The 19,158-nt window shown below is 40.7% G+C and overlaps 1 protein-coding gene across 1 annotated transcript in view; it reads right to left on the bottom strand.

Annotated features, from left to right (window-relative positions):
* Positions 1–4,587: 4,587 nt before the first annotated feature.
* LOC117881325 (teneurin-2-like) overlaps positions 4,588–19,158 on the bottom strand; it is a 219,016-nt gene continuing 204,445 nt past the window's right edge. The window contains exon 3 of the mRNA XM_034778438.1: positions 4,588–4,886. Coding sequence (XP_034634329.1) covers positions 4,594–4,886 — 293 coding nt within the window. The 3' untranslated portion in view covers positions 4,588–4,593. The remainder of the gene's footprint in view (positions 4,887–19,158) is intronic.

Here is a 19,158-nt window from a genome sequence, read left to right as displayed (position 1 = left end):
TTGCTTTGGGAAGGCAAATAGGTCATAAAACTGCTATAACCAGCTAGCTGAAGATTCACCCTGTGCGGGAAAATGATCATGGAGAACAGAGTGAAGGTAGCAAATTCCACCCCATCTTTCCTTGCAGCTCTGGGAGTAAAAGAGCTGGTCAGCGCACTGCTCTACTTCAACAATTCCTGGCTGGCATAAGGGCCACACTGGACAGTTACAAAGCAGGATCAATAAGCTGCAACACCCACAAATGCAATTCATGGCAAATCAGTGTTTTAGCCCAGTAGAGTCTTGTACCCTACACCTGATCACAACCTCATAACGTTATCTGTCTTTTTAAAAAGAAGCCATAATTAGAATGGCTTTTGGAGGGGATGGGGAAGGTAATTAAAAGTTCATTTAGGATTTATTCATCAATTTACAATATTTATATACCAAGCAAATGATAGTCATCCTTTTAGTTTAAATGGCTTTACATTAGTTTCCATTACAAGCCAACCTCCTTCTAAAGTCAGGGCACAAATATGCAGCTCATACTCATGCATTCCAAATGAGGTCTTACGTGAGTATAGGCCTAATTCTGTAACTAATGTAGGGTTAAATTAGCCTGCTCTTCAGCTGGTATAAAGTAGCACCACTGAAGAAGATTTTAATGGAGTGACACTGATTATACCAGCTGACGATCTGACCCATATCTTGTAAGGGGCAGGTTCTAACCTTTTATTCATGTTAAGTTGTACATTAGTGAGTAATTTGTGACTAAGCATCAGTAAGAGTGGCAGAACCTGGCCCTAACCAAATTCATGTGGGCATAGGTTGGGATTTGAGCATCTCCAATGTTATTCTTAGGGAGACAGCATCTCTTCAAACCCACTTCTCACAATTAACAAAATCCCTGTATTAACACCCACCCTCCATGGTAAACTCTTTTTTACAGGGATAACTATTATAAATCACCATTTGCTATCAGTAACCACCCAGGATTGTGTGAGATACTGTTATTGCCACTTAATAGTGAGGTCACTGTCAGCAAATGTTTACTTTTTAAATAATGCCCCCTGTAGATTAGACACAACTAGCAGAGCACCAAGAGAACAGAAAGCTTTGGAACTCTGATAAATTTGAGTGTATACCCCACTACCTGTGGGTCCCAAAAACTGACTCTTTTTGCCTACCTAGCATAAGGCACACCCGGTGCAAGATAAATCAAACTTGCTTATAAATGTTTGCTTTACATTTTTTGGATGAACACCTGTAATGATTCAGGTAACCAGAAGCTCTGAATCCAGTTGATCGTGGTTACAAGAGTATTGTTTGCCCTTACATATTCACATTCTCCTTGGATGCCTCTCTTACAAGGGATCACACCAATTACAGACAGCATTATAAAAGTTACATTTCTAGACGTGTTTCTAAATTCTAGGATAATGTATTGAAAAAAAGTGTCAGGACTGTAAAAATAAAAAAAGTGTTGCTTTTCCAACTGGATCTTCAATATCCTGTTTTGTCAGGAAAGAGTTTCTGCCCAAGTAAATCAGCAAATTAAATGAATTTACATTAAATTATTTCAATTTATCAATATGCATTTCAAACCTATTAGTTCAAGGCTCACACAATTCTAATTTAAGATAACAGTCAATCATACCAACTCTAAAAGCAAAAAAAAAAAAAAAATAGTCCTAAACCTTGTCAATGGATTTGAATTAGCAGAAGCACTGAAAATAGTAATATTAGTGTGATTTATAGCAATTAAGCTACCTCTGTACTACTTGGAAATGTATCGAGAAGTACCAACATTGATTTAATATTAAAAGAAAATCGACAGTTTATTATTTTGAAGTGGAATGATAGAATTTGTGATTAACATCTCAGTCTCAAAAATGTCACCTTTTTAGAGTTGTAATAGTGCATTGCAGTAAAGCAGCTGAACCATGTCAAGAAAAAGGGCATGCAGTGCTTTAAATAAACTCAATGAAATCTATGCATCATGAGTTCAACTAATGTGGTTGGGGCAAAGTATAAACTTCTATACCAAGAAATGTCTTGTTTTATGCCTATGACTCTTGAAACTGTACTGGAGAATGCATTTCTCTTGAAGTGTAGATTCTTGTTACTTCCTCTTCAAGAGAAGCATATCTAACAGGTTATTGATTTGGTTCTGAAGGACACAGTGTTTATTATGTAGGAAACCATTGCTGGACACAAGTGAAAGAAATTAATGATGGCTCTGTAAGTGTCCAGGCAGTGGTGCTGAACCCTAGTGGGGCACCTGTCAATCTATATGATAATACATTCCCAAACTTCATAAAATCAGTGATGTGAAAAGGAACTGATTTTTTGAGCTAAACAGGATTTGTCAGAGAGGGAGACTATGAAGTTTTCTGAAGTTAACACCTCTGCTTGTATAATAGACATTTCACATCTGTGTGAATATTTTACAGCCAACCATACGGAAACATTTATCATCATAAAAGCTTTACTAAATACAGTGCTAATACCATGCATTCAAAAGTGAATCTGATATACTTTGTCTTGCACATCATTTTATAGTGTCCTTCTTGTTTTGGTAAACAATATAGTTTGAAAAACTACCTTTTTGAAATGCATTTTATAGATAGCTTAGATAAATTAGACAGAGGTAACTCTCAGGGTGAAAAGTATTCACAAGCAAAACCTAATATGTTGGTCACTATATCCACCATGGTCAATATTAAAACTGCCATTGACCTCAGCAGGGGTAGACTCAAACCCAATCTTTGAGCTTGAATAGTAATGGAAAGAACTTCCTTAGGCAGTTCATTCATTTGAAACAATTATTGGGACTTATCCAAAGCCTACTGAAGTCAATGGGAGTTTTTTCATGGTCTTCAATGGATTCTGGGTCAGGCCATTAAGTGAATGTATTGTATGCATGAGAGTACAAAGCACATAAGTTTATCAAATAGTAGAGTGAGTCAGTGTATATTTACATATATATATATTTTTAACACTATGGTTGTTTGCTTTCCTAGTATCTGCCATTACTATTAAACACACAAGCCCCATATACTTTGATGAAGAAATGCATGCCACAATATTCACGGAAATACAAAGATTATGGGCTAACTTCTTCCCTACTATTTCCCCTGAAATCAGCAAGAGTTGCTAGTATCTAATGAGGGCTAAATTTGGCTCTTTAAGTCTAACTTGGTCATATATTTCTAGCATTTTGAAAAGTTTCACTTGTTTTTTGTTCATCTTCTTTAACATTTAACTGCTTGCATTTCAAATCCTAACATACTGGCACTGCTGAAATTGGCACGAGTAGGGGTGGGGACTGAATATCCACTTGGCCTGGAAGAAAGCGTAAAATAAAATAAAAGTCCTTTTCAGATAAATACCTGAAGGTGCTAAATGTGCCAACACACCATAATTTAAAATCCCCAGATAACATAGCAAGGAATCTATTGCAGTAACTGACATCAAGCAGTTGCCTTGAATGTTTCTATTGATGCTACAATGGAACACTGTTCTTGTGGTTCCTCTACCCCCCCAAAATGGCTTATTTCAGAATTAAACTTGATTGTTTTTGGTTTTTTTAGAGTGACTTTGGCTTATACACTCCTGCCTTATTCACATTTTAGTGTGGAGAATTATTGAAGGCAGGCACTGCATTGCTATCCATAGCAAATCATCTTCACTCGCTAGGCATTTTTTAAAGTAGGCACAGAATGTTGCTGAGAAATGAGTTTTAAGTTGTTTTATATGAATTTTTTAAACTAATTTGTAAACATTTCAAGTAGAGTTAGCTTAATGTAGTTTTTATTCACAACAAATCATTGCCCATGTGTTTCGTCCTATATGGGTTGTGCATTATGTAATTTACCTTTTTTTTTTAATTAAACAGCTAAGAATCTATACTAAACAGATATATACATATCTTTTTGAGTCACTCAGATACATATATTTGCATTATAAAACCTTGCATGTACTTACCATTAAATTATTAGAAACCTTAGATTCACATAAAGCTGTCAAAATTTCATGAGAACACCTGAACAAGAGTCCTATTGACTGTGAGTTAATATGGTTTTAATAAGTTGAAAACTGTTAACCTTATTTCACACTGTGGGTAAAATCATATATATGATTTTTTTTTCTGACAAGTTTCTTCACACTTGTCATTTTTAAATTTCACAATCTGCTCTAAGTTTCCTCTTCAGTAATAGACATGAAGCACTGCTGTCTGTAAATTAAAGTATAAAATAAGGTGGTATTCTGAGAACATCTTTAAGAGAAAACCCAGGCTGCCATGAAAAAAACCCTGCAAATACCTACAAATAAATAGAATATTTCTAGATATAGGTCATGGTTTTTCAAATCACATTCTTTGCTATGCAGTTTATTGGAGAATAAGAGCACCATTCATTAATGTGTTATTTAAAACATATACTACCAGTACATTATATAATAATTTCTCCTGTCATTTCTGGTAAAATTCATTTTTTTATTTACTTTTTTTTTAAGGCAAGTGGACAAGGAAAAGTAAGAACTTTTAAGTGACTCATTTATATGCAAAAATTACCACCAGATGTTCTTATAGATATATATTAAAACATATATTCAAGAAACAAGCCTACCGTTTTCCTCATCTGACTTATTTTCATTGTCAGAGTCAGTCAGTGTAAGGGCCGAGTTCTCACGACTTGACAGACCGGAACTGCGCCTGGATTTTATCCCTCTCCCCCACAGCCTTATAGCATGCTCTGGAGACATTCCTCCCTCTGTGTCTGAGTCAGCATCAGACCCGGTGCTCAAGGAATAGCCTTGATGAAGTATTCCTATGTCTGAGCAGTAGCCACTTCGATGGGGAGACGGCTCACAGATGCCTAGTTCTGCAAGGGTGAAGTTAGTTCCTAGGAGGACAGTAAAGAAACAAAAACAATTAGTCAAAATATTTAAAATAAAATTAACAGACCATCTTATCTTCTCATAGATATGGTATATATCATGCCTTCATAACGAATTGTATATGGTGGACAGATCTGTAAGGGCATGGCAAGGCTCATCAGAAGCATATGGTGTGTAGCAGAAAGAGAGTTGTGAAACACACAAAATAAAAGATAAAACTCCTCAAAATCGGAGCCGTTCCTTCCTCTCTCACATTTTGGCCTCAAATCTATAAGCACTTAGGCAGGTGATTAATATTATGCACATAAGCAGTCCTATTGACTTCACATGCTTAATATTATTTGAGGCCCTTGTTACGAACTATTTCACCAAAACCATTGCTACATAATGTCATTTTTATCACTTGTAAGGTGGACAAAAGCAACCCATTTCGGAGCAAAAGAGGACCTCCACTTCCAGGAAGAAATGGCTTTAAAATTCAAACTATTTTTCATTGAAAATGTGAAAGATTTAATGTAACTTAGTGCAAACAATTTGAGTGCAGAGTCACCCAGAATAGTGGAAAACTGTACATAACATGAAAAACGGTCACAATTTTGCACAGCTTTAATATGTGGGAAGGTTAGATATTTTGGGTCCCCTGTTACATCTGAAATAGGTGTCACATGTTTTCTCCATTCACCGAAGTTTTGCCCCCAACAGAAATGTTATGAGTAATGTTACTGTGTCAAAAAATGACAACAGGAGAATAGCATGATGTCTGAAGGCAAACCTTCTAGGAGTCATGTCAAAACATGGTGGCTTATAATGTGACTCAGTAAGTTGGTAGGTGACTTGCTGGCTCATCGCTAACCATGTGTCTTTTTAGACAATAAGGGACAAGGAACTTAAAATATATCTATAAGGAAATATTCACTGGTCTCTCTGGCTTCTCTGGTTTTGAAAAGCATGGGCGATTTCAGTTCCCCATGCCAGACTAAAAATGAAGACCAAAGACAGATTCAAGTCACTGGAAATACAGTTGTCGACTATTTAATTCATATTGTACACAGTGCAACTTAGTCTGAGTCTGTGGTTCCAAAATGGTGCTTTTATAGCCTATTTAAACAGTCTACTTTTTTTCCCCACACATGTATATCAAATCAAGACACCCGAAGACAGATTATAAACAAGCAACTGTTGTACACGATATTTTTATTAATAAATATGCTTCATTAACCAGTTTTAAAAAAAGTAACAATTCCATTCACACAGATCAATCAAGACAGATGATATATTTAAAATATCTAGGTAATCAATCTACATAAATCTTTTCCAAGTCCCACAAGATCATTTAACTCAGTGATCTCAGACCTCAGTGGTTCAGGAGCCAAATTAGTGATCAACATTACCCAAAAGAGCCACAGTAATGTGAATTCATTGCTTCATTTACTCTAGTACTATTCATATTTAAAAAGTATAATGGGGAAATATTTAGTTTTTTTAATATATTATTCTCACAGCAAGTAAATTAATAACTTAGTGCAGGTTGATACCTTAATTGGTTAACAACATAGTAAAAGCATCCTCATTGGTTAATAATTAAATCACAGTGTTTTAATATTGTGTGCTGCAAAGAGTCGCAAGACACACTTAAAAAGCCACTTGCGGCTTGTGAGCTGCAGTCGGAGTATCACTGATTTAACTGCATAAAGTATTTTGAGATTTGGGTTGAATGAAAAATGCAAAGTAATGTTTTACTTAACCTTTATCCCCAAACCCACCAGTTAAAGGAAGAGCATGTGATTTCTCTTTCAGAAGGATTAAGTTAGGATGATATAAGGCAGCATACATTGACCTAACTCTGTAAGTGTCCACACTAAAATGCACCTCCCACTGATGTAAATCACTGCACAGACTTCGGGCTAGTCTACACTGGCAATACTAAAGCGCTGGATTGTGTGGTCGCGGCAGAGCGCTGGGAGAGAGCAGTCCCAGCACTCAAAAAAAAAAAAAAAAAAAAAAAAAAGCCCACCTCCGCGAGGGGAATAGCTACCAGCGCTGGTGCATGGTCTGCACTGGCACTTTACAGCACTGAAACTTGCTGCACTCAGGGGGCTGTTTTTTCACACCCCTGAGCGAGAAAGTTGCAGCACTGTAAATTGCCAGTGTAGACAAGCCTTTAACAACTCCATCTCCACAAGAGATGTAGCACTTAAGTAGATATAGTTAGGTCAACACAGCGTCAGCATAGATACCACGTTGCTTACATTGACTGCCTTTCAAAAGCTGTCCCACAATGTCCCACACAGACAGTTAAATCAGCACAAGCACTCCTGGCGAGGACACACGCCGCCAACACAAGGAGTATAGTGTAGACATGCAAAAGCAATTTAATTACTGTGGTGGTTGTAAATCAACCTAACTTAGGTCAACTTAATTTTTTAGTGAAGACTTGCCTTAAATGGTTTGCTTGACCAGTAGAGGATGGATGTGCTCCTGCATAGCAACTTTCAGCTCCTGAGACACCCCACTTTAGCCAATACACCAAACAGCATTAATAGATTGCATCCTTCCTCTGCTAGGAGGAATGTTGCAATAAGGCGGTAGTGAGTTAGAGAAATAAAAAGGGAGAAGGGACATTTCTAAGGCTTGGTCTACACTACCCGCCCCAATTCGAACTAAGGTACGCAACTTCAGCTACGTGAATAACGTAGCTGAAGTCGAAGTACCTTAGTTCGAACTTACCTTGGTCCACACGCGGCAGGCAGGCTCCCCCGTCGACTCCGCGGTACTCCTCTCGCCGAGCTGGAGTACCGCAGTCGACGGCAAGCACTTCCGGGTTCGACTTATCGCGTCCAGACTAGACGCGATAAGTCGAACCCAGAACTTCGATTTCCAGCCGTCGAACTAGCTGGTAAGTGTAGCCAAGGCCTAAGGGAACAAATTAGTCAGCTGTGATGTTTAAAAATAAGATAAAAAGAAAAACAAACATATAAACAAAGAGTCACCTCCTTTCCCTCATGACTTAATTAAGGGAAATTAACCCAAATGTTTTCAGTTAAGAGTCTATTCTGCTTGAATTCACTGCATGGTAAAATAATTACAGGTGTTGTGGTGTGTGTGTTGAGAATATGACACTTAAGATGTGCCAACCTTTTGCAAGAGAAACCCCATATTATGCGAAACTCCACTACTTTGTTTTCAGCATGTAAAAAAGAAAATACCCAGATTTTGAGAGAAATGTATTTTGATTCATGGCCCTTGCCTCAAGATTCAAAGCAAAGCTTTATGACATCTGTAGTTTGGCAGTGATTCTTTAAGTAATCTTCATTATTTCATTTGAATTTCATAATGAAATTTTGATTATTGTTCACATGGTAGGTCGTCTGGGTTGAACACAATCCCATGAATTTTAGTGATCACTTACAAATTGTGCACAGTCCATAGACATCAATAAAAAAAAATCTGGCAAGTTTTAAGTTTTGCCTTTGCCAATCTGGATTCAAACTGATCTGAAACTTAGAAAGCAACTTAATGGTATAAAACCATCCATACTGAACCAAAGAAGTGCCTCATACACAATGTGAACAGCATCCTGCAATTTTGGCACATTTTGAATGGCACAGTGCAGAATCAAGGACCTACTGAAATTTATGTGAAACCTAACCAACGTGAAGTGATGCTAAAATTATTACCAATCTCAACTGGAACAAAGGTGAAAATATGCTTTTAAAAAAGGTTTTGTTTTTGGGTAACATAAGTATGTATGAACACAAACCTATTATGAATATATTAGCTTAATTAAGCTTTTATATACACAGTTAAGTATTTTAATACTACTCTGTAGATTTTAATAGCCTTTAAATGCCCAGATGTTTACACTCTAATGAACATTCGGTATTGACATAAAAAACAAACTATAACATTTGATGCAAACAGTGAACTTAATATGACTGTTCATGTTATTTTCTCTGAGATAAATGGAAGTGGGTTGAAGAGAGGTAATAGAAACAGAATTCACTTTTTCAGCTGTTTTCGCTTCTGTTAAGTGGGAGTATGGAAAAATGTATGTGGTTTCCAGAGATAACAGTATAACTATACAAACAGACCAAATTAGGAATCAGATGTAGGAATTCGGCTAGACCACTGGTCTTTCTAAGGTCAGGATTCTGTCTCCAACAGAAATTAGTACGAGATTCTTTTGCAAGAAACCCTATCGTGACAGGGTATAGTTATAGAACACCACCACAGGGGAAGCGTCTTCTTTCTCCAGTTAGTGGCTGGTTTGCATCCTGAAAAACGTGTTTATCCCTTTGATTTGTTTTTTTTTTTAAATCCCATCTAGTATCATTATGTTCTCATAACTAGAAATGGATAGTCCTTTTTTAATCTTGCTAAACTCCTGGCCTCTGTGATACCTATGGAAATAAGTTTCACAGTTTAATTATGCATTGTATACAAATATTTCCAATTACCAGTTTTAAATGTTGCCATTGAGTTTCATTGACTGTCCCCTGGTTTTTGGATTTTAAGAAAGGCATGAGTGCTCCTATTTACCCTGTCTTCTGTACAGCATTCTCTAATTTCACATACCAATATCATATCCCTGCTTACTCATCAGCTCTTGAAACTAAAACAATCCGTATCTTCTCTAACATAGTGATTGTGCTCATTAATATATTATTTGTCCAACTGTAACTGTGCACTAGGGTTCAAGTGGTATTAATAAACCACTTGTTTTATTCCTGCATGGGATAAAAGTCATTATTATACTCCGATGTATGGATGCAATTTAAAAAATAGCAAATTGAAAGAATCCAGCATTTCTTTAGCAAGTCAATTATGTTCATGTCAAGAATCAACAATGTACCCAAATTCACTTCCTGGGTTCTGACACTCAGTAGACTCCAGCATGTGGGAACCTCATGCCAAATAGTTTGCCAGAAGCAGAGGCAGAGTAGTGCAAAATACCCATAATCTCCACTCTTCAGCAGAGTGGGCCAGCCAGCATAGGCCACATAAAAGGACAGGGCCTGGGAAGCTTCAGAGTCATTTTGGCCAGATGATCCAATTCTGTATCTCTCTCAGGAATAGGGTTACCATATTTCAGCAAGCAAAAAAGAAGATGGGAGGAGTCCCGCCCTAGCCCTGGCCCCATCCTGCCCTAGCCCCGCTCCTCCCACTTAAAGCCCCCCTCAGAACCCCCAACCCTCCCCCCGCTCCTTGTCCCCTGACTGCTCCCTCTTGGGACCCCTGCCCCTAACTGCCCCCCAGGACTCCACCCCCTACTTAAGCCTCCCTGCCTCTTGTCCCCTGACTGCCCCCTCCTGAGACCCTCCCCCCATCCTAACTGGCCCCCTAGAACCCTACCCCCTACCTGTGCCCTGACTGCCCCAACCCTTATCCACACCCCCACCCACAGACAGACCCCTGGGACTCCCACGCCCCATCCAACCACTCCCCACCCCCTGACAGCCCCCCCCAGAACTCCCGACCCATCTAAACCCCTCTGCTCCCTGCCCCCTGACTGCTCCAATCCCTCTCCCCACTCCTGCCCCCTGACAGCCCCCCCCAGAACCCCCCCCCCGCTCCTTGTCCCCTGACTGACCCCTCCTGGGACCCCTGCTCCTAACTGCCCTCCAGAACCCCCCCCACCTAAGCCTCCCTGTTCCTTGTCCCCTAACTGCCCCCTCCTAAGACCTCCCCACCCTAACTGCCCCCCAAGAGCCTACCCCCACCTGTATCCTGACTGCCCAAAACCTTATCCACCCTCCCCAGAAAGCTCCCCCCGAACTCCCAACCCCCCGTCTCTTGACTGCCCCCTCCAAAACCTCCCTGCCCCTTCTCCAACCCCCTGGTCCCCTTGTTGTTGGCCTTCACCTAACGTCTCTGTGAACTTGCTCAGGAACGGCCTGAGCCGTTCGTCCCGGCACGCTGGGCAACAGTGGAGGAGGAGCGGGGGAGGCGCTCCAGACTGCCGGAGATGATCTGCGAATGCAGGGAAGGAGGGAGTGATCTCTGCTGCAGGGGAAGCGGAGGAGGGGCTCTCTCTGGCTGTCGGAGCCCCATGTAAGTGGCACCATCCGGACGGCTGCCCTATTAGCCACGTGCGCTCTGCATGGCGGGGGGGGGAGGGGGGAGAGTCCGGACATTTACAAATTCCCCCGGACGCTATTTTTAGCTCAAAAAGTCGGACATGTCCGGGGGAATCCGGACGAATGATAACCCTACTCAGGAAGAGCCCTCCATGAGGCTCCTTTAGAGCATGAGATAAAATAAAGCTGAAGCTCAGAGAGCACCCAAGCAAAGGGAGCAGTGGTATCTGTTGCCAACTCTGTGACCTTGTGAGAACAAAGGGAAAAGAGTTCAATGTACACTGTTTTGCATCCACAGAGAAGGAGGGAAGCTGGCCCCCTGAGCTGAAATTCACTACAAGTAATTTACTACTTTTAGTAGTAAAGCAGATGGCTGGATTATTTTAGTGCTACTTAGTGTATTCCAATAGTGCTGTACATGGGACCCAAAGAATATCTGCACTAGAGTGAAGCTTTACTTGCAAAGTAGGAGGTTAGTATAAAACACTATGTGAGTTGGAATCCAAAGTACCAAAATGTAATTCAGAATCTATTCTTACTCTGCCTTCAGACCACAGGCAAAGACTTTACGTGCTTTACAGGCATGTATCGCACTGTTGGTGACAAAACAAACAAATAACACTTCCACCAAATGAGTGGAATAAAGAGCTTTGGTTCTTTAAAATAACATGTTGCAATGAAAGCAACCCATCAGTAATTAAAAAAAATAAATTCTCCAGGAATCAGAAGTCTTTGGAATATTATAGGAGCTATTAACCAGCAAGACATCTTCAATTGTGATTATTTTAATTAAACTTCGGCAGTTAATTCCATATGTTTCGTTAAGGTACAGATAACCTGCCATGTAAAAGTAGGCTATTGATCTTAAGTTCACAATATCAAGAGATAGAAAGGAACTACTGGATCATCAAGTCCAGGATGCAAGTGCATTATGTAGTTTCCCAGTAGTACAAAAGCAGTTTTCTAACATATAAATTGAAATCAATATTAAGCTACCGGTAATATACTAATACAGTTTTCAAACTGACTTTTACTACCGTAAACTACTACATCGCTTATGTGGCTACATAAATATTTCCACAGGGTGCGATTAAATGAATGAAGTACAATTCTATTCACAGAAAAATCGGAAAACAAAGCCTGTGGTATTTTTACCGGTTCTTTAGATAGAGGTTTAGATTGGTTAACAGCACATTATAGGAACACAGGAATTGCCATACTGGACCAGACTCAAGGTGCTTCTAATTCAGCATCCTATCTCTGACAGTGGCCAATACAAGATGCCTCAGAGGAAGGACACTGCAATAGGTAGACCTGAGATAATCTGCCCTCCACATTAGGTCTCATTCTGATCTCTAACAATTAGAGATCGGCCTAAGCCCTGAAACATGAGGTTTATATACTCCTTGCAAAATTATAACAACTGTGGATATTCTAGATGTCCATTTAAGTGTCTAATCCCTTTGTAAATCTTGCTAAATTCTTGGCCTCAATGACTTCCTGTGGCAATGGGTTCTTCAGTCTAAGTGCTGTGTTACATGAAAAAGTTTTGAATTTGACAACATTTCATTTCATTTCATTGAAAGTCTCCCCTTCTTGTGTTATGAGACAGGGAGAACAGACATGCCTGACAGACACTTCTCTACTTATTTTATACACTTTTATCATACCCGCTTTTATTCATCTTCTAAGGTAACAATACTAATCTTTTCAATCTCCTAATATTTTATATATGTCAATGCTATCTTAGGCTTCCTTTTTCACAGTTTATGTTCCATTCCACATCCCAACGTATTAGATATTGGCTCAAATTGTATATTATTGTGCATTTTAGATTCAGACTCCAAAACTGAAGATATTTGTTAGGAGGAGTCTGAAGATCCAAGCCTCTGATTATTGCTCTCCTGCATTATTGTTTTACCCAAATTAAGATTCTCAGAAAAATTCCTTTAATACGCGCACTTGCTTATATATCCTTTGCACTTATACATCACCTTGCATTTCAATTGTTTTAATGTGAAAAAGAAAAAGGGACATTTTCTGTGTTATGTGGAGGAAATTAACCACATGGCTCTGAGATTAATGGGGTTTGCATGATTAAATTAAAATGCATATGCCTGGAAAATTCTCCTATTTAACACTGTTGATGTCACAGAGGGTAGAAACCTCCCATTCAGAAAAAGACTCCACACCCATTCAAAGGATAGCACCATTAAATTACTGAGCTTGACGCAAGAATTAGTGTGTGAATTCAATGGTCTGTGTTACAGTGAGTTCAGGGTTAGCCATTTCTTCTATGCAACCATCTATTTTAAAAAATTCAAATCCTTTGCTGCCAAAAAAAGGAGCAAGTATAAGATGTAGTGTACTTATAGTGCAGACCTGAATGTGGCCAAATTCCTTAAAACACCAGGGAACAGGTCTACTTGAAGAGCAGACCCTCTCAGTGGAAAAGATATACAGCTGATTCTAATGCCAACAGGTTTTGAAAGAGATAGCATACAGAAACATAGCAGGGATGAATAGGTGGACCTTTACCGTGCAGCTATGTGTAATGGTTAACCACAGAGCGAAAAGGTCAGCAGACTACTTATTTTCTGTACTTCAAGTATTATTAGGTTCTAGTTACTGCTTGCCCACAAAGCCAAATATTTCATAATTAAACTAATGTATAACTTTAATTGCTTAACGTTAATGATCTTACATTTATAAAGCACCTTTCAGCCAAATAGATAATAAAGTGGTTTACAGACTTTACTAGCTGAGCATACCAACTGTATGGGAACACGGCAGGAATCACCACATCTATCAATAAAGTGCAGCCACCTCAACAGTCTACACAGAAGTGGCACAATAATGAATAGTGTTTGTATACGATAAACACTCACATTGGAATTTTGTGAGGGTTCAGAACATGTTGTTTTTAGGTAATAAACATTTAAATTAAATACACACATTAAAGCTTCTTAGCAATCAAAAGATCATCTGTTAATCTAAGAAAGTTTACTGAATGAAACTGGACTGAACCAGCCAAAGAGAACTTTGTTTTCTAGTATTTGATTAGTCACAACAAAATGCTTTTGATTTTCTTCTTCACAATCCTGCTGTTCCTCACTGCTAGCTCAGAGACCACAAAGTCTAATATTACAGATTGGATGAGGGGTTTTGGGGGGAGGCAGGGAGGGGAGGTTGTTGACAACCAGTTTGTTGATATTAGTAGTATATTACATTAAAAATATTTTAATAGATCATTAAGGTTGCAAAGCCATGCACCAAAACTTCAAAAATGCCAAAGGTAAGATTGACCATGCAACCTTGATTCAGCCCTGTTGTGAATATCCATTTATGACTTTAATTACATGATCTTATACTATTTTTTTCCGCAAGACACCTGCCTCATTCAGTGAATGGGTAGTTATTCAGTATTTCTTTTTTATCCTCTTTCCATGTGTGGTCCTAGTCTTATTTACAACACCATTCAAATCATGCACTGAATTAAAAAATTACAAATTTCTTCATGGGGCTCATTGGTATAATATCTCAGTGATTCAAAATTTCAATCAATCTGCTCCACACCCCTGTGAGGAGAGCTGTTATCACGTGTGACAGACCCAGACCAGTGGGGTACAGGAGTCTGGTAGAGGGCAAATATACGGGTCACTGGATGAGTAGTTTTCTGTTCCCTGAGTGACCAGAGACGGGGCTGCACTAGAGTAATCAGGAACCTGCTAGAACCAGTTAAGGCAGGCAGGCTAATTAGGACACCTGGAGCCAATTAAGAAGAAGCTGCTAGAATTAATTAAGGCAGGCTAATCAGGGCACCTGGGTTTTTAGAAAGGAGCTCACTTCAGTTTGTGGTGCGAGGAGCTGGGAGCAAGAGGCGCAAGGAGCTGAGAGTGTGCTGCTGGAGGACTGAGGAGCACAAGCATTATCAGACCCCAGGAGGAAGGTCCTGTGGTGAGAATAAGGAAGGTGTTTGGAGGAGGCCATGGGGAAGTAGCCCAGGGAGTTGTAGCTGTCATGCAGCTGTTACAGGAGGCACTATAGACAGCTGCAGTCCACAGGGCCCTGGGCTGGAACCCGGAGTATAGGGCAGGCCCGGGTTCCCCCCAAACCTCCCAATTGATGTGGACTGTGGATTCTTCCAAAGGGGAAGGTCTCTGGGCTGTTCCCCAACTCACATGGTGAATCTCTGAGGCAAGAAAATCCGCCAATAAGCGCAGGACTCACCAAGATAGAGGAGGAACTTTGTCACACACCTTTTTACAGTTGGAAAACAGACTTCATGTCAGAAAGGACCATCATGATTATCTAGTCTGACCTTCTGCACGCACATTGCAGGCCACAGAACCTCACCCACCCATTCCCATAATATACCCATAACCTCTGGCTGAGTTACTGAAGTCCTCAAATCAGGATTTAAAGACTTCAAGTTACAGAGACTCTAGTTTAAATCTGCAAGTGACCCGTGCTTTGTGATGCAGAGGAAGGCAAAAAAACCCCCACCAAGGTCTCTGCCAATCTGATTTGGGGGCAAATCTCCTTCCCAACCCTGGAGGGCGATCAATTAGACCCTGAGCTTTTGGACAAGATCTAACAGACACCCACCTGGGAAAGAATTCTCTGAAATTACTCAGAACCCTCCCCATCTGGTGTCCCATCACCAGCTGTTGGAGATATTTGCTGCTAGCAGATGCAGATCAGCTAAATGCCATTGTAGGAGTCTCACCATAACATCCCCTCCATAAACTTATCAAGCTCAATCTTGAAGCCAGTTATGTTTTTTTGCCCCCCATTGCTCCCCTTGCAAGGCTGTTCCAAAACTTCATTCCTCTGATGATTAGAAACCTTCATCTAATTTCAAGTCTAAACTTGTTGATGACCAGTTTATATCCATTTGTTCTTTTGTCCACATTGACACTTAAGTAACTCCTCTCCCTCCATGGTATTTTCCCCTCAGATGTATTTATAGAGAGCAATCATATCTCCCCTCAGCTTTTGTTTGGTTAGGCTAAACAAGCCAAGCTCTTTGAGACTCCTCTCATAAGGTAGGTTTTCCATTCCTTGGATCATCCTAGTAGCCCTTCTCTGCATCTGTTCCAGTTTGACTTCATCTCTCAAACATGGGAGACCAGAATTGCACACAGTATTCCAGATGAGGTCTCACCAGTGCCTTGTATAATGATATTAACACTTCCCTGTCTCTACTGCAAATACGTCACCAAATGCATCCTAGAACCTCATTAACCTTTTTCACCTCCACATCACATTAGTGGCTTATAATCATCCAGTGATCAACCAATACACCTAGGTCTTTTTCCTCCATCACTTCCAAATGATATGTCCCCAGCTTATAGCAAAAATTCTTGTTAGTCCTTAAGTGTAGGACCTTACACTTTGCACAATTAAATTTTATCCCATTTCTTTTACTCCAGTTTTCAAGATCTTCTTGTATGATATTCCAGTCCTCTTCCACACTGGCAATACCTCCCAACTTTGTGTCTGTAGCGGGGTGGTTAGCAAAGTGAGGCTGAGGGGGTAAGAACTGATGGGGCAGAATAATTCCTGGGCAGGGGATGGGCAGATGTAGGGGTAAGAGCTCCTGGATCAGCATCCAAACTCCCCTTAATAAATGTGGTAATGTGATTTTTTTTTTAATCCTTTGGGATTGGCAATACTGCCTCTTACCCTTCTGCATTCTAGTCAGGTGATTCCTTCTTTTTCCTTGCTGCCTGGGTGCCAGTAGATCACAGGAGAGACAATTCTCCTGCTCTGAGTTCCAGTGCCTGGCGTCACAGACACCCAGGAACAGCAACTGTAGGGCAAGGCCTGCTCAGCCCTGGCCTGACACATACCCAAAGTGGATTGAATCTTTGGATAGTTTAGCTGCCAAACACTAACGAGTCTTACTGAGAAGGTGCTGAGATTTGTAGGAAGATTATAATTTCTCCAAATTTACAGGAAAAATGGGAAAAGCCATATTCCTGACACCTGGACATTCCCCTGGCAAATTTCAGGTCTATGTCCCAATGCATGAGGTGCCAGAGTTTCCCAACAAAATGGTTGTAAGACATTTTTAACATGAGCCAACACATTTTTTCCCTAATCTCATCCTCAGAATATGATCAACCATGGTAGCTGAAACTTTTAAAAAGAAAATCAGCCTGAGGCAGATACCTGGCATGGTTAATTTCAGCCCTTCTGCACATACAAGGCCAGAGCATGCCAGATGTCGAGGGAATGGAATCCACATTCTTCTACAGAGGTATGTGGTTTCGGGAAGTAACCAGATAAGTGAATGGACTGGTTAATGTGAAAGCGAGATACCACCTTCAGTAGAAATTTAGGGTGTAGATGTAAGGAAACCTTATCCCTGTGGAACAGCAGGTCTGTCAACATAGCTCTAAGTTCATAGACTCTTCTCACCAAAGTGATAGCAACCAGGAAGGCAACTTTCCTGGAAAGGAGGGACATGGAGGAAGATGCCAGTGGTTCAAAAGGGGGTTTCATTAAAGCTGAGTGTACCAAATTTAAGTCCCATTAAGGTGCAACTGTTTGGCGGGGATAGGAATAAGGTTCTGAGGAGGTCTTTCTGAAATCTAGCAGTTAGTGGGTGCATAAAAACAGAGTAACCCTCCACAGGAGACTGTTACGTACTGATCACTGCCAGATGGACTGTTAAGTGCTGAGGGCAAGACCCAATGACTTTAAGGACAGAACATTCTCCAGGATCAGGGAGATATCCACCTCTTCTGGTAGAACCCCTTTATGTTGCACCCAAGATTAAATGTCTCCATTTGGCCTAGTAACATTGTCTAATGGAGTCCTTCTTGCTGTTAGAGAGAATGTCTTGTACCGCTGAGGAGCATGCCTGTTCTAATGTAGAAGCCTATCCAAACACCATGCCCTGAGGTGGATCAGATGTGCTTAAACTTGCCCTCATACTGGTTCAGGAGATCCGGGATGTTTGGGATGGGAATCAGTGGACAGGACGACATACGCAAGAAATTGAGGAGGATGACAATCACCCTGTCTTGTCAGATTTTGTGGCGCACTCAAGGCAGGAGTGGAAGGAAGGCATAGTTGAGCTGGTCTGATCAAGACAGTAAGTGAAGCATTGCCCTAGGAGCGATGACCAAGGGCTCTCTGGAACAGTACATGGCACACTTGCTGTTGGTGTTAGAAGAGACTAGATCTCTGGTTGGGGATCCCCATTGTTCAAAGATGTTGTGTAGCACTGTATCATGAAGTCCCCACTCGTGGTCAATCTCAAAGTGTCTGCTGAGTAAGTCTAAGAGTACATTCTGCATCCCAGGAAGATATGGTGATTTGACATTTGATGCACCAGTTCCAGAGGTTGACTGCTTCTGGTCATAGAGCAGAGGATCTCACTCCCCCATTTGTTGACATAGAAAACAGTGGTGGTTTTACCTGACATGATACGTACATGATGAGAGCAAATGAGTGAGAGAAATGATTTACAAGCCTTTTGTACTGCTCGAAGTTCAGAATCTTTATGTGCATCCTTGATGCTTTACGTGTTTGTGTGCCTTGAGTCATGCAGTCGTCCATATGGGCTCCCCAGCCTACCAGGGACATGTCTGTGATGATACTTTTGTTTGGGGGAGGAGTGATGAAAGTGAACTCCCATGCATACATGATGTGGCTCTGTCCACCATCAGAGATGACAATATCCTGCCTGGGACTGTCAGCTTAAGGTCCTTAAGATAAATGGCTTTGTGAGTGCATGGACTGGGACCATGTCTGAAGGCAGTGAAGGTGAAGTCCTGTGAAAGAGGTCACAAAGGTGCACAAAGCCATGTGGTCAAGAAGAGATAGGCAAGTCCTGGTGGTACATAAGGGTTATTCAAGGCGCGAGATATAATGGCATTAATCACCTGAAATCTATCAGTGGGCATAATTTGCTCACCCTTGTCTGGTGAGTAGAATGGGAACACAGCCAGGTACAGTAGAATCATCGGGCCCAGGGTATAAGAGAGTCTTCCTTTGCTATTGAATCTGCAAATCTGCTCAATGGATCCCTCTGGGAGGATGGGAGGGGGCAGGGAGTAGGCAGTGATTCTCTCATGGATCAGGCAGATTTCAAAGGAGGACACTGTGCCCAGGGCCACATAAGCCAGATCCGCAAGAGGCTGTTGGAGTACCCATGGCATGGGGTACCAGTGGTTCCAAGGGGATG

The sequence above is a fragment of the Trachemys scripta genome, chromosome 8 (genome assembly GCF_013100865.1).
Source record: "Trachemys scripta elegans isolate TJP31775 chromosome 8, CAS_Tse_1.0, whole genome shotgun sequence".
Lineage (NCBI taxonomy): Eukaryota > Metazoa > Chordata > Testudines > Emydidae > Trachemys > Trachemys scripta.
This window is presented reverse-complemented; position numbering and strand designations above follow the sequence as displayed.